Raw genomic sequence first — 15,259 nt, 5'->3', positions numbered from 1 at the left:
GAATGAGCTCGCTGACTGGATCATTCTGGATCCTATTCACCTTATGGGTGGAGATGGTAGTGTACTGAGGCAGGGAGCCTGAGAAGGTGGGCAGATATTTGTGAACTTTGCCACAAACCTCCTAAACAATCTCCTCTGGCGAATCTCAGGAGAGGTGACTGGATTCTGTTATCTCAAAATTATTGCTGCTTAATTTAAAGCACACCTGTTTATCACTCATGTTTAGCCTTGTGTAACTCATCTCATTAACACCTTCTGGTGAACCTCAGTGGAACTATTCTGGAATAGCCAGTTGTTGGGATGGGATAGAGCAGTGTTGCCCAACATGATTCTCACATAGGATTTCTGTGCCCAAATGACAAACCTATTACGAAGTTTAACAATTAGCTGTATTTCTTAAATCACAGTGGTTAACAAAATCCAAAAGGAATTTTGTAGGTAGCTTATACTGAAACAAAATACAGTCTTGGTGGTCTGATTTTGTTAAATAATATAATCAAAATGTTCTCAAATTTGGGAGGGCATTGTTATAGTAATGCAAACACTGCAGCTCAGGCTTAACTTCAGCATCATCAGAATTCCAATGTGGGGAAGTTTTGTATCTCAGAAAAGGATATAGTATGTTCCCTACACAGGGAGAATAACTGCGATCCTAAACATGTTTCCATTATAATTTCCCTAAAACCATGGGAGGTCTTAAAGGTCTTTGCCTTTTTGAAGGGCGAAGTACAGCTGGAAAATTCAGCTTCATTGGTAAAAAGTAAACTGTTACTTTTGAAGGCTGCCAGAAAATTTAATATCCTCAATAGTACATTATTAGTAGTACATAAAGAAGGTACCTCTGCCAGGTACAGAGAAAGAACTCCAGCTCATCCAGTGTTCAGCAGGGCTCGGTAGAGCAGGTGACTGAAAATGGCAACCATCAAATGTTTTTTTTGAACGTGCATTCAGCTGTCCTATTTGACAGGTGGCAATCCGTGATGCTTGAGTTTCTCGGTATACCGTGCAAGTTGGTACGCAGCCCCAGCTCCTAAGCTGTCTTTTGGATGTGTTGCTAAAATGCTGTTCTTCAGGGAGGAAGGGCAGTGTAGCTCCCCTATATGGATACAAGCAGACAACATTGATTTTGAAATAGAGATTTTGTATCGGGCAGTGTAAATTTTCCATCTGTGCTGGAGGAGCTTCACCAGTAGTCTAGCTGAAGTAGTATGGTTTTCCATAGACAGAGCCGTGGTGTTCCTCCCCCAGCCCTAGCAAAGCATCAGGGTCTGCCATGTGCTCGGCTGCACGGATCCATGGCCACAGAATGCAGACCTAGCAATGGGAGAAAAATATGAGGAAATGGTTATCAGCACAATAGGACTTTTTCTTTTTTTTTTTTTCCTAGAGCCACAGAACAAAACACAATTAGGCTATAAACTCACATGTTTCCATCTCCCCCAGATATTATTATGACTTCTTCTGCTCCCATGCAGCCTTGGTGTACATGACCTAGATGCTTATTCCAGCGAAACTCAACTTTTGAAATGTTCCCAGAAATGTCTGTATCAATATAGTTCAAGTATGTTTTGCCTGGCTTGAAAGTTCCCCTGCCAAAAGAAAAGCACAAAAATGAAGCATGCAAATGAGTCAGTTGTTTGAATTCCTGTGCCTTTCTGCCTGCTAACATGCAATGATCACATGATTGTACATCGTTCAGCTTTGCCATTTTTGATTTGTGAGGACACGTCTGAGACCAGCAGTAGCCTCCTCCCCTTGGGCCACAGAACTCTGCTCTCACCCCCCTTGCTGTGCTAACCTTTGTCTAAAAAGAAAAGAAATCACAGAGAGAGAGAGAGAGAGAGAGAGAGAGAAGCAAGCACATTTTGACCACAATCTGTGGCACGGGGACCTTTGACCGCTGATCAGCTGCTTTCATTACCAGTGTAGGTCACAGATCACAAAGATCAAGATGAAACCTAAAAAGATATATTATAAACTCTGCATAATAACAAGTTTTCCCCCAGTCATGTTGCACCTACTTGTCAATTGTGTATTTTCTCCTGATCCCATTAGTTCCAGTCAAGGCTACATCTATATTTCCCTTCATGGTTTCTGTTGCAGATAGTCTGACACGTATCTCTTTTCGCCAGCCTTTGAAAACAAAAGGAAATAGATGGTGGTTGTGAAGAGACTTCTTTCCCTCATATGCTTCAATGTTTTTCAGGGAGAGGAGAGGTTTGCACAGATGTGCTTGACAAATACCTCTGTCTTTATTAAGGCAAATGTCAGTTCTGTGTGATTCTGGCGATGTTAATTTCCTTGGCAGTGGTGTAAACTACAGTTCTAACCTTTACTGGCCTCCTGGCCATGCTAAGTATTTAATTTGCTTTGGGCTACACTCCATGTGGCCTCACTTTTCAATTTGTAATTTCTTGTACTTTGGAGAATTTGGGTGGGGGTCTCACAGACAGCACTTTAGCTCTGAAATAGGATGAATTATATATTTTCTTAAATCATCTTAACCTCAGTTAGAAGGTCCTGTAACGTCTGTGTCATCCCAAGGCAGAAGCATAGCCTCACATACAGTAGTGCAGTACATTGATTTCTAGTAACCACATTTGGGAAGTTCTTGTACTAGCTTTAGTGTATACAAGTAAGGGAGATCTCTTCACCCACTTCAGGCCGTTGTTTCTATGAACCCAATAGTGTAGATGTTGACATTAGTGTATTAATTCGGATTTAAGAATTGCCTACTTTCTCTGCACTCATATTCATTTTTCCTGTTTTTGCTTTTCTCAAGATGAGACATAAGATTTTTTTTGTACTTAGTTTTGCTTTTGTATTCTAGTGCCTAGTAAATGATGTCCTCAAAGACTTTATCTCATGTATCACTCTTGGAGTTCATCATCTGGGATGGATTACATCTTACTTACAAATTTTCTTATTTCCCAGTTCTTTGGAATTAATCACAATTAAAATTACACTTCCTTATTACCCCTTGTCATTATGACTTGATGAACTTTGCAAAAATACCCTGAAATTATCTTGTTTATAAGGTTTTGTCAATGACAACAACACAAGTTTTTGCTTTGAAATTTTGCTCTTTCAGCATAACATTCCTCTCACCTCCAGCTTTACAGACCTTTTGAATCCACTAATCAGTTAATATGGCAGGGTTTCTAAACCACAGGTCAGCATCAATTTCATAATTATTTCACCCTTATCCAAACAGAGCTGATATTCCATATTCCTAACATATATAAAACTCCCGATATTGTTCTGAGCATCTCTTACTCCACTGGATTTCTGTAGAAGTGTGTTTCATACTGTAGACTTCATTGCCACTCCTAATTCATCACCCAAACTCCAGCACTTACGAGCAAATGGAGAGTGGGGTCCTGTGTTTAAATAAACCTTTTGCTGTTCTTTTTCAGTTTTGTGAGAAAACACATCAGCATAATGACCCATCAGTGGGCATCCTCCCTTCGGACATGGGAAGCAGGCTCCCTGGAGAAAAATAAGTGTGTGTTACAAGATGTTATCTGTTTTAATTCCAAAGCTTAAAGTACAATAAAATAGGGTATTTCAGCCTTTTTTCCCCCAGTTTGTTTGAAAAGATGCTTGTTTCTGAGTTCTTAGTATATATTCAGTATTTATCAGAGTAGTGGAAAAAGGATTTGAGGTGGTCAGCCTGCTTGCTTCATCATGCATTTAAAAAAAAAAAAAAAAAAAACCTGAAAAAAAATGAGTTGCAAATCTGGCCTAATTATGTTTCTGCAGAGATCATGAGTAAATGCTTTACTGTATGCAATACCTTACTGCCTGATCTGTGACACAGGAAACATATTTTATCTATAGGGTCCACTGAGGTGGCCTCATAATTGTTGTGGGGTGGGTATCACACTGGCAAAGAGGCTCCAGCTGAGGGTCTCATTCAAATGGCAATGATTTTTAAGCATATGAACACTGAAGATTGGGGCTGCATTTTATTTGCTCTGTCTGCTTTTTTTTTTTTTTTTTTCTTCTGTAAAATCAATCAGGCTATGTGGATTGAACATTGAGATGAGCGTAAGCATGTATTCAATTTCAGCTGAAAAAAAATCTTCATGATATTCAGTTACTTAGAGATTCTTTAAAAAGTTGGATGTGTGGATCCTTGGCTATTTGCGCATTAGATGAGAAAAAGGCTAAATGAGCATCATCTGTTGTCTATTCTTCAGTTGGCAAAATCATTTCCCTCTCATCGCTAAATTGCACAGGGTTCTGGTTTTTATTCAAATCCTGATTTTCATCAGACTTTCAAGTTATGCGGCAAAATCTCTACAAGCAATGGCAACTTCTCAGCATGTCCTGGTTTCATCTGGGATAGAGTTAATTTTCTTCCTAGCAGCTGGTATGGTTCTGTGTTTTGGATTTAGGATGAGAATAATGTTGATAGCACTGATGTTGGTGTTGCTGCTGAGCAGTGCTTATACTGAGCCGTGGATGTTTCAGCTTCTCGTGCTGCCCTGCCAGCAAGGGACTGAGGGTGCACAGGGAGCTGAGGAGAGTAGAGCCAGGAATGACCAAAGAGATGTCCCATACCATATCCATTCTATATGGTGTCATGCTGAACAATAGGACTGGAGGAACTGGCTTTGGGGCTGCTGCTATTTGGGGACATCTGGTGGTAACTAATTCCATTGTGCATCATTTGGGGCTGTTTTGTGTGTGGTACTGCTGTGCTGTATAAATATTTGTCTCCTCTGCTCTAAATGCTGTGGGTGTTTATTATTGTTTACAGATATTTAGACACTGACAAAATCCAGTACCTATCCTCTTGGTGATGGGTTTCAGCAGGTTTGTGTGGCACTGGTTTAAGTGGCCTGCCTTCAGCAAGTCCATGTCCCTCACTGTAAACCTACACAACTGAATCCAATCGTTGCTAGCCTTCTTCAATCTTCTTTTTTTTTTTTTGTAACTTAGAGTGCAGACATTTACTGTCTTCATTTTCTTCTGTTTTGGGGTTTGCTGCTTTTATATTTTGCTCATTTTTTGGCTGTGGGGATGAGGGCAGTCAGTAGGTCTGCGGAGCCAGCCTTGATTCTATCATCTGGAGTCCAGAAGCCATCTCAGAAATTACTAGGGAAAGAAGAGCAGGGCTGTAACCTTACCTCCTTCACAAACACATACTGATACTCACCGATATAAAAGCTCGGTATGTTTCACACTGGTAGCCAACAAATCCATTTGGAGTGATAATACTTTCAGCATAATACCGGAGGCTTCTTTTATGTCCACATCCAAGAGATCTATACGCTGGGAAAAACCCAAAAAGATTAAAGATACATATCTACCATAAAATCCAGGCCAGAACAGTGTATGTGAGTATTCATGGCACAAAGCACTCCTGTGTCTACATCTGTATCTCTGATGGAGAAAAGCAAGGTTCTGTCCATGTGTGTGCCATGTGAAAGCCCATGGAGGTGGAGATGCACCTGACAACCCTCTTGCAGCCCCCAGTCCTGCAGTGCACACACTTGACTGCCTGAAGTTTATGTGAGAACAGAGGAGAATTTTACAGAATTTCCCTTTCATATTTCGAAGACTGGAATAATTCATAGTTGCAGCATTTGCAAAACATATAGTAGTTACTATGAAGTAGTTTTCATTTGCTTACCATTATCACAACGTGGTAATTTGTAAAACCACAGTTTCCACTCACTTCTAGAATTAAAGATAATTATAGTAATTATTTTAACTTCAGTGGCTTTCAGTGTTTTTAAGCTCTGAAAAATCTGCGGTCATTTGACATTGGTGATTCTGTGAAATGCTCAGAAAAGCAAGATGCTTGGCAGTGTGTCCTCGATTTTGTCAGAATTATTTGAAATGAGTGCATTTTGCCCTCTGAGAGAAATTTGTGAGCTGTTAATGCAGAGCAGAAGAAAGTGCAATTTGTATTCCTTGTTATAAGTACTGTCTTTATTAGCTCTGAAGCCTCTCCTTTATAGAAGCACAATATACCAATGTTAAGCTATAAAATTAGGCTCCACTCTGCTGCAGCGTGGGGGGACTTTGCTCAATTAAAGGGTGACGTTGTGGAGGCACTGAAGTAATTGCAAGGAGGCACAGCTTGTAGTGAAATCAAAATTTCACCTATAGTTGCTCATCAATATTTATGCATCTTAAAGACATACTGGTTGATGTTGACCAGGTATCAACTGGTCAACCCTTTGTTCTTTACACAGAGGGAAAGAAAAAACAAACATAAATGTGTTTTCATCTGTGTTTCTCAAAAACAACATGGATCATCAAGGTTTCCTGAGTTTCCAGAGTATGTTTTCTTTGTAGTTCCTACTTTCAAACTAATTTAAATTTAAAAATCTCAGCCCTTACGGTAAGCTTATTCTGTGCTAGTGCCAAATTCACTTAACATCTGTACAAAGGAAACACAATACCTCTCTCCTTCCTGCATCAAAAGCTGTAGAAAGAACTTACTAAATAGCATTTCTAAAGCACTTTTTTTTACATAAAAGCACTGCATACATGTAAATATTATCAAACAGAAGAGATATGCATAAAGCAAGGTTAATATGAGAGGCAGGAGTTAACACTGTCTCTATTTTTGGGAGCTGCATGAACAACCCACTCCATCTGCTTGTGTTCAGTAGAGCTGGGTTTGATTTTTACCAGAGAATGTGGAAGGAAGCTTAGTGAAATACTTTATTTTTGCTGAAAATTGAGATGTTTTTATGTTGTCACTTTTGAAGGAGTTTTGGCTCCAAATAATTTTGTGCATAGCAACTTTCTGTCTTGGTTCCTAACTTTTCAAACCAGTTGATACCAAGCATTTTTGAGAGCCAGCTACCTACTAATGGTTGAGATTTCAAAACATGTAGCTATGAATAACAGGTATTCTTATTTCTATAAGCTAGGGTTAGAAGACAGGATTTGAGGCATCTATTTTGCTTTATCTTATTAACTGCCCAGCTTCCTTTGGAGAGCATCAGCTATCAGTTCAGTAGTCATCTGATCAGCTCCTATGTTTTCAAGCTTGTGCTGTTCCCTTTGGAGATACTAAAGCTGCTAATGATGAGTATGTCTGATGGCAGTAATATTGGGATGATAACAGTCATTTTTGGATTATCCAAATCTAAGATATTTAAGTATAGATGCATTCAAAAGACTTTGCCTTAGCTCAGCCTGCAAACTCGCCTTTCAAGCTGCAGCTGTAATGAGGCATTACTTCTTTACAACATACATACTTCTCATAAGGTCATTGATGTTCCGAACTGCTGGAGGTACACGAAGCTGCCTGCATCCTGGCATTTTCTTCCCACCATTTGGGTAAAAATCCAGATGGCCACAAGTCTGAAGAATCCCAGGAGCTGAAATATGTAAAATCATACAATCATGGAATGGCCTAGGTTGGAAGGGACTGGTAGCCTCCCATCAGATCAGCTGCCCAGGGCCCCAGTCAGCATGGCTTTGAGCACCTCCAGGAATGGGGCATCCAGAATCAGTGGAGACTGATCACCTTATTATATGCTGTAGTCTGCCTCTGAGTATGCATTGGCCTTTATGTAAAAACTTACCAAAGTCAAAGAAGAGATGACCAGCATGAGTGTGAATTATATCAACAAATTTTGCATCTGAAGGATCCAGCCTAACCATTGGGGGAGTGTATTGGAAAAGAGGTCCAGCTGGATCCAAACCTAAATGAAAGGAGATGGGAATAATAACATAAATAATAACTTATTTACTAAATGTGTCATCACATTTCTTAACTCCTCAGGTAAAAATCTATTTTGTGCTGATGTGTATGCGGAACAGCCAGAAAAATAACAAGCCAGAATGGTGGCGAGAGGCATTGCAGTGCAGTAAAAATTGGATGGATGGTTGGCTTACTGTAGGGGAATAATGTCACAAGAAGAGATGTGGTGGCTGTAGGTTTGTTTTTGTTTCCTTGTTGGTTTGGTTTTTTTTTTGTTTTTTTTTGTTTTTTTTTTGCATATCACTGAAAGATGTTAAATTTTGATATGTTACTCTAAGCTTGCATATTTGTCTGAGAACTTTCATTTGGTCAAAAAGCCATTGTTATTTGCAATAATGACATAGTGACATACAATGAATACATAGACATACATAGTGATGTATAGTGAATGCAGGGGGTTTGAAGTTTCATTTCAGATTTTCAATCTTACCTACTGAAATATTATGTTGGAGAGGACTTTTAGATCCAAACATGATAAAGAGTTGCTAACATTACACAAGTCTGTTATTTCACATGTAGTAGAGTATCTTCTTCCTGCTCTTTGGTACTGCTAAAGACTACACGCAGTGTGCTTTGGGGACCTGTGCAAAGTAACATATATTTAGCTCCAATAGGGACAGATTTACCTTCCTGTTGCAGTTCAGCCTTTCTCAGGGCTGTGACTGGTGACATGAAATGAGTGGCATGGGATAGGATGTGCAATGGCTTCCTTTGAGTGATGTCGTGCTGGCTGTACAGTTACAGGAAAGCAGCACAGTGTCTGTAACATATTTGTTAGGTAGCAGTGACTCTTTGGTTCTTTTTAAAGCAGAATTAAAATATAAATCTTCTACAGTTGAAATAGCTTCAGTACCTGTTATTCTTCCAATGCCAGGTTTTCGTCTCCCTGCCTCCCCTGCAGCATGTGCTCCAAGACTATGGCCAATGAAATGAATGTTGGCAGGAGAGTATCCATAGTCTTTCTGTGAAGATGAAAGGAAAAGAAAGAAAACAAGGGTACTAAATAGGAGATACAAGCCAAAGGCATTGCAGCATGCCCTCGTGACCAGAATGCCACTGTATGCACCAGGAAGGGCAGGTGATGAAGGAGAGGTGCTGTAGGTGGGAAGTTACTGCTGTGGGAGGTGGACTTGTACCAAACTGTGGAAGAGAAGTTGTTCCCAACTCATTCCTACCCCTCTGGAGACAGTAACCTCCACTAGGATTGGGCAGTTTAGATAGAAATTAGGAAAAGGGAATTTGGTGAATCACAGAATGATTTGAGTTGGAAGGACCTTATAACCAATCTAGTTTCAATCTGCTGCCATAGGCAGGGTTGCCCCCCACAATATCAGCTGCCCAGGGCCTCACCCAAACTGGCCTTGAATGCCTCCAGGGATGGGGCATCCACAGCTTTTCTGGGCAGCACTTCCAGTGCCTTATCACCCTCTGAGTAAAGAATGTCTTCCTAACATCTAACCTAAATCTCCCCTCTTTTAGTTTAAAGCCATTCCCCCTTGTCCTGAACATAGCTCCCATAAGTAGCATTATGCCTATCCAAAAGGTGAATGACTCCTCTGATTCTTCATATCCACCCTATATCCCTCATCCTGAACCTGTCTGTTCAGTGACTACGGTGTTCTATGGTTTTCAGCACCTTTTTCTATGCCATGCCCTCTGGGTGAATATAGTGGCCTTTGTGCTATCCGGGTTCTCCACCACCCAGATCCTGAGGGGCATTTCGGTTTGCACAGGGTTAGAGACCTTTTATAACATTTTCAGCTGTAGTACTGAGTTCTGTACTTTCTGACTATGTTGTATCAAATCTAAAGATGACACCGATTCACTGGCATTCGTGTTCCACTTGTACCTCAAGCAAGTTCACAAGAAAGACCAGCTCAGCCCCCACAATGCGGACATTGTTGACTGCGTCCGTGTACAAACCACTGGAACCACCTCTCCAGTCAGTCAGAATGCAGTTCACATCTTCTACATGAAGCATGAACTGTCAGGGATAGAAACAGAAGGAAACAGTCATGAAGTACAACACTTCCAGGTTACACACAAACCATAATTAGTTTTACTATATGTGGGGATCTCCCTTTAGTTCTGTGAGTTCTGATTTTTGCAACTCACTCCAACAGAGCTGGCATACTGCTCCTGTCATGAGGCTCTTTCAGCTCTTGCCTTGCTCTCCTGCTCCCTTTCTAGTGCTGGTTTTACAGAACCCTGTGAAGTATCAGTAGGCTCCAGCCTGCAGGGCAGAGAGCAGTGATTGCTCTTGTCAGCTGAACCCCACTGGTGAGCAGTGAGGATAAATTGAATCATAGACTATCCTGAGTTCAGAAGGATACATAAGGATCATCGATTCAATTGAGGATAGGCACAGCTGAGTACAGGTTTATCCTCAGGACTTGGCTGGAGATTAATTTTGAAAGAAAAAAAAATTATACTGGGGATCCTATTTAGCAGTGTGTTTTTCTAATTATGTCCTAGAAACTCAAATCTTGCTCTTATTCAGAAAGTTGTACTGCAAAAATTTATGCCATATGCACCTGCTGTGTTTGTGTAACTGGTAAAGATGCACTTTTTTCCCATAACTGCTACAGAATCAACACAAGGAGGCAAGGTAGATTTGAATGCTGCAGGTTTGACACACAGCAGTTTCAGTTGTTTTCCATCTCAGCTGCTGTCAGTGGTTATAGGGGATCAGCTTATCTTAGTGCCTCAGTTAGAAAAAGAGGATAGAATGATTTATTTTTTATTGTCCAAACTGTAGTCTTGAAAATGTATACATTTGGATCATCTAATGGGATTCACAAATTTGAGTTCACGTGCTTGAATTGTTCTGCCTCCAAATTCATCTCAAACAAACTATTCTATTTAGACGCTTCAGGCAAGGGAACTTTCTGATGGCTCATTCTGAAGCAATTTCAATTTTGAAGTACGCCTAAATAAAACCAAATCAATCTGCTGAACAGAACATTTTGGTTTTGGTAGATCAAATGCCTCACTCAATCTGAAATGTTTAGCTTGAACTTTTGCTGAGGTGAGAAAGTGACTTTTTCCCTGTTATTATTGTCAAGGAATTGCAAAACAATCAATTACAGTTTTCACCACAGGGATGAATGCAGCAAAAGGGCATTTAGCAAGAGGCTAAAGTGCACTGTGTTCATGGGTAGGAACAGGAGGTCAGTCTTGTGAAGCTGAACTTGTTTCTAAGGTTTCCCTTCACGTATTCCCAGAATTAACAAGAAAACAGAGAAGTTCTAGATGGGAATCATAAGGCAGTTGATTGGGAGTGTGTATGGATCTTTGCACTTTCAAGTACAAGTATGATGGCACCGTACTCTGCACATGCTTGCTATCCAGGGCAGGTCTGCTCCAGCAAGGTGGCCATGTATAATGAAGCGAGTTTTCCTGTATGCTCGAAAGTTTGAAGTTTTGATAGTTGAGGGATTTGAAGCAGAAATTTTCTGTGTCAAAACAAACAAAGAAAATATCAACAACGTGAATGTTCTGTGCAAATGCACATTGATACAGGGCAAAGTAACCCAACAGTTCAGGCTTAGTTCTCAAATCTGAACAGATGGGTCTTGTTCCTGATCCTAAACTGCTTTGCTTGGGAATGTCAGTTAATGGCTTCAACAACATTAACTCCTAGTTAATTGAACTAATGATACTGACATCCTTTTCTCAATGCTTTCAGATATATTGGCACAATGTGTTGTGTAAATGTAAGATTTTATCAAAATTGGTGACAAAAGTAGAAATCTACTGCAAGGCTGACTGACTCTGTGCACATTTATCTTCCTTCCTGTTTTTTTTACATAGGACTGTCATCTCCCATCTTATTCATATCTTAGCAATAACCCAGACAACATGAGGAAGGCCATCAGGCATACATCACAGGCTTTGGCTGTTTGTGTCTTTATCAAGAGGGAAGGCATTATTTTTGTTAGCAACAAAATTCTGAATAACGTGTTGTTTTGAAACTTGGCACTTAGGTATTTTTTGTTATAGTTTGGTAAGTTTAAAAAGGTTGTCATGACCATGTTAGAACACACGGACCTTCGGCAAAAGATTGATTCAAGTTAAAACTTCACAGGCTCTCTTTAGTTGGAGATGCTATGCTTGTTCTGAGGTGACTCAAAGAGTTATTAACACCTCCGTTGTCTGTGACTGCCATTTATGGAAAAAAAAATAATAGAACAAGCAAACAGTAACTGTAAAGTTTTCTTCAAGACAACCACAGTAAAGCTGCCCCCTTTTTAATATTAAATTACTTCATTTATCCTTATGCTTTGTCCAAGTCAAATCTGCAGTGATGGTCATTCTCTTCTTCATTTTTTCCTTTAGTTTCCTCTTCTCCTTTCTAATTTTCCTTTAATTTTTATCCATCATTCCTTTTTCATCCATTCCTTTCCATCTCTGATGAACGCTGTTACTTTCTCTTCCAATCTTCCATTATCTTCCCTACCTGCTTTTAGGGCTCAGTGTTGGCCTTTGCATGAGCAGAGTCTCTGAGACCAACCACATATTGTTAAAAGGATGTGTGTGGACCTGAAATATATTTTTCAGCTGAGACATGGGACCAAAACTGAGCTTTCCTTTTATGCTGCCTTGCCTGCCTCTAGATTTATAATGATTAAACTGTAACTGAATTTGGGCCATGTACACATTGAGAATATGGATCAGGGCCTCTCCTGGGAGACCTACAAGTACAGATGTAGGAGAGAAGACAGAGTTTCTTACTTGGTAGTTCCCGATGTTGTTCCTAGTGTAAAGGTGGAAATTAGTGTTCACAGCTGCTGGAGAGCTGGGCACACCTGCCAGCTCTCTGCCCGGGATCCCAGACCAAGGGGGATTGTCAGTAAAGCACCCAAGCCTGTCATAGCACACTTCCCTTCCTGGGGAACATAAAGAACAACATCAGTGCTCTAGGAATGACAAGAAGCTGACAGGGCAGTGTTAATAGCAGGGAAATGGAAAATGGCTGGTTCAGATCAGCATGGCATGTGTTCATTTTCATTATGGGCTCTGTTGTGTTCCTGTGCATCATGAACAGCCTAGAACTCAGCTTGGTGAGCTCAGGAGAAAGCATGATTAATTTGTCTAAAATATTGTTAAAACAGCCACCAGAAAAAAAGACAAAAAAGCTCTGGATCCTTTCTGCTTTCTGCTGATCTGGATCCTTCCTCTCCTGAGAACGAACCAGTCTCTGCTGCCAGCTCAGAGTAGTCCTTCTTTCTGTGCTAATGCTCTGGGGTTTATGTTAATTTTCTTCTTGTGCAAGAATTAAAGACAGATTTTTTTTTTTTTAAAGAAGATCTACTAGTTGGTCTACCAATTATATAAACCACCTCTCTTAAATTTAATCATCATAAGGATTCAGTGGAAGTGATGAGGTCATTTCCTCTCATCCTATTGACCTCATGTCTTGGCAGAGGAGGTTCAGGTTGGATATTAGGAAAAACTTTTTCTCTGACAGAGAGATAATGCACTGCAACAGATTGCCCAGGGAGGTGGTGGAGTCGCAGCCTCTGGAGGCTTTCAAGAAAAGGGTACGTGTGGCACTGAGGGATGCAATATAGTGGGCAATATTGGTGATAGGTGGAAGGTTGGACATGATGATCTTAAAGGTCCTTTTCAACCTTGATGATTCTATGAGTCTATTCCACAATTCTGCGAATCTAAGTGCAAGCCTAGAGCACAGCACAGCCCAGGGAAGTGTCCTGTTCCTGTATGGCAGGAGTTTCCCAATTTCTGTGATGGCTTTAATAAAACAATGTAAATATGACATATGGGTGTTGCCATTAAATGCCATTCTTATCCACCATGAGAGCACAACAGTTGTGGAATTGCAAGTCATTTTTATGGTTATTAAAAAGACAATGAAGACAAAGCGAAGCTACTGTCTCTGTGCATAGGTGACAGAACCAGACCATGACTATTTGTAACTTGGTACAAAGGGTAGGGCACTATATATTGGAAATACTTTCAGAGGAGGAAACTTGATTGTAAACTGTAATTTAGGACTTCAATAGAGATTCTGTTGTTTTCTTTTTCTCTGATGCTGGGAACTTCTGGATTGTATTTCACTGTTTCTCCTTTTTGTCTCTCTGCATTCATCCCAATGGAATTATCCTTTCCTATTGGTAAGGAGATGTTTGAGACCAGGACTATTATTTTGTTCTCTGCATAGTGCTGTGCAGTGTATGTGCCTTGGTTGGCAAAGGGTTGTAGTTGCCAGAAATGCTCCTGGGTGGTCAGCATGGGTAGGGAACACTTCTGGAAGAATTTTAGAATCCATTATTATATAAAAATACCTTTCTAGTGCCCTTCTGTTTGCTGCAGAACCCTTTAAAGAATTAGAATGATAGGTTAAATGCGTCAAAGGCATGACAGGATTCATTACTGCTAATGAAGAAATCTATGATATCCATTCCAAAACATGTTCTTTTTCTAAAATGTAGTTATTCTGGTGTAAGCTGCGCACAGCAGTTTTTGCTGTTTATGGACTTTATCAGCTATGTGTCTTACCTTTGGCTGCATCTAGAAGAAAAAGAGTAGTGATCCATATTGCAAGCATCTAAAGCAAAAAATCAAAACAACACAATTCACACTTAATTAAAAATAAATCCAGTATTCACCTAGGAGGTTTCTTGATCCAGTAACAGAAGTAATAGTGACCATAGAAGACCTACAGACATTTAATGAACTAGAACCAAAAGAACAAACATTTCCTTAAAGAGCAATGTCTCAAGAAAATACCTTTGAGATTCCTTGTTTGCCATGGAACTATTGAGTATAGAAGATATCCTCTTAGCATTTCTTAAAGATTCTCCTCCTGACCTTGACAAACAGAAGCTTTTTTTACCTGTAGAGCTGCAACTCATGTGCAAGTGAATGAATTTTGTAAGGGATTTGCTACATTTTTTTAATAAGGTTTCTTCTATACTTTAATAGAAAAATTACTCATAGAAGTGCTAATCAGTGATTGTGTTTTAAAAGAACAGAGGCACAATATCTGCATTTCCAAATCATGCCAATAGCAAAGATCAAAATGAGTTTTCAAGACTATCATCCATGTACACTTATCAGTACTTGATCACTTAATCACTAGCTGATACGTAACCATCAGAGTACATAGAACCAGCCATGTACTTTCAGGTAAAGTAGGGCATGCATTTAATGTGTAATCTTACTCATAGTAACTTCAAAGGAAAGATGAGGAATTACTGAGGTGCCATTAGTCAGTGAGATAACACATGTAGAGTTTGACTTTATAACTTATTTTCTACACTCTGCATGTTAACAAGATGTGCAGAATATAACGTGGACAAAAGAAGAAGAGTAAGAAGCGCATGCTTACTATGCTGTGGATGTTAACAGCTCATCCTTTAAAAACTCTAATATCAGGCTCTGATCCTACAATAAGTCCCGCATCTCCTCCCACCACAGCCCCTGGAGTTGGTAATTTGCTGTTAGGAGCCAAGAGTTTGTCCCTGTAGGACTCACTGCAGATTCATGCGTGTCTTCCTT

The 15,259-nt window shown here is 40.0% G+C and overlaps 1 protein-coding gene across 1 annotated transcript; it reads right to left on the bottom strand.

Moving 5' to 3' along the window:
• Positions 1-1,250: 1,250 nt before the first annotated feature.
• LOC116231491 (pancreatic lipase-related protein 2-like) lies at positions 1,251-14,306 on the bottom strand. Its single transcript, XM_031597265.1, has 12 exons — positions 14,258-14,306; positions 12,470-12,624; positions 11,065-11,190; positions 9,585-9,719; positions 8,589-8,697; positions 7,557-7,676; positions 7,227-7,349; positions 5,165-5,280; positions 3,360-3,489; positions 2,022-2,133; positions 1,425-1,589; positions 1,251-1,314 (listed from the first exon to the last, which is right to left on the bottom strand). Exons 1-12 carry the CDS (start codon positions 14,304-14,306, stop codon positions 1,251-1,253), a joined length of 1,404 nt encoding a protein of 467 aa, XP_031453125.1.
• Between the last annotated feature and the right edge of the window lie 953 nt (positions 14,307-15,259).

The sequence above is a fragment of the Phasianus colchicus genome, chromosome 8, assembly GCF_987193195.1.
Source record: "Phasianus colchicus chromosome 8, bPhaCol1.hap1.1, whole genome shotgun sequence".
Taxonomy (NCBI): Eukaryota; Metazoa; Chordata; class Aves; order Galliformes; family Phasianidae; genus Phasianus; species Phasianus colchicus.
The sequence above is the reverse complement of the archived record's forward strand: the minus strand, read 5'-3'. Positions and strand labels throughout refer to the sequence as shown.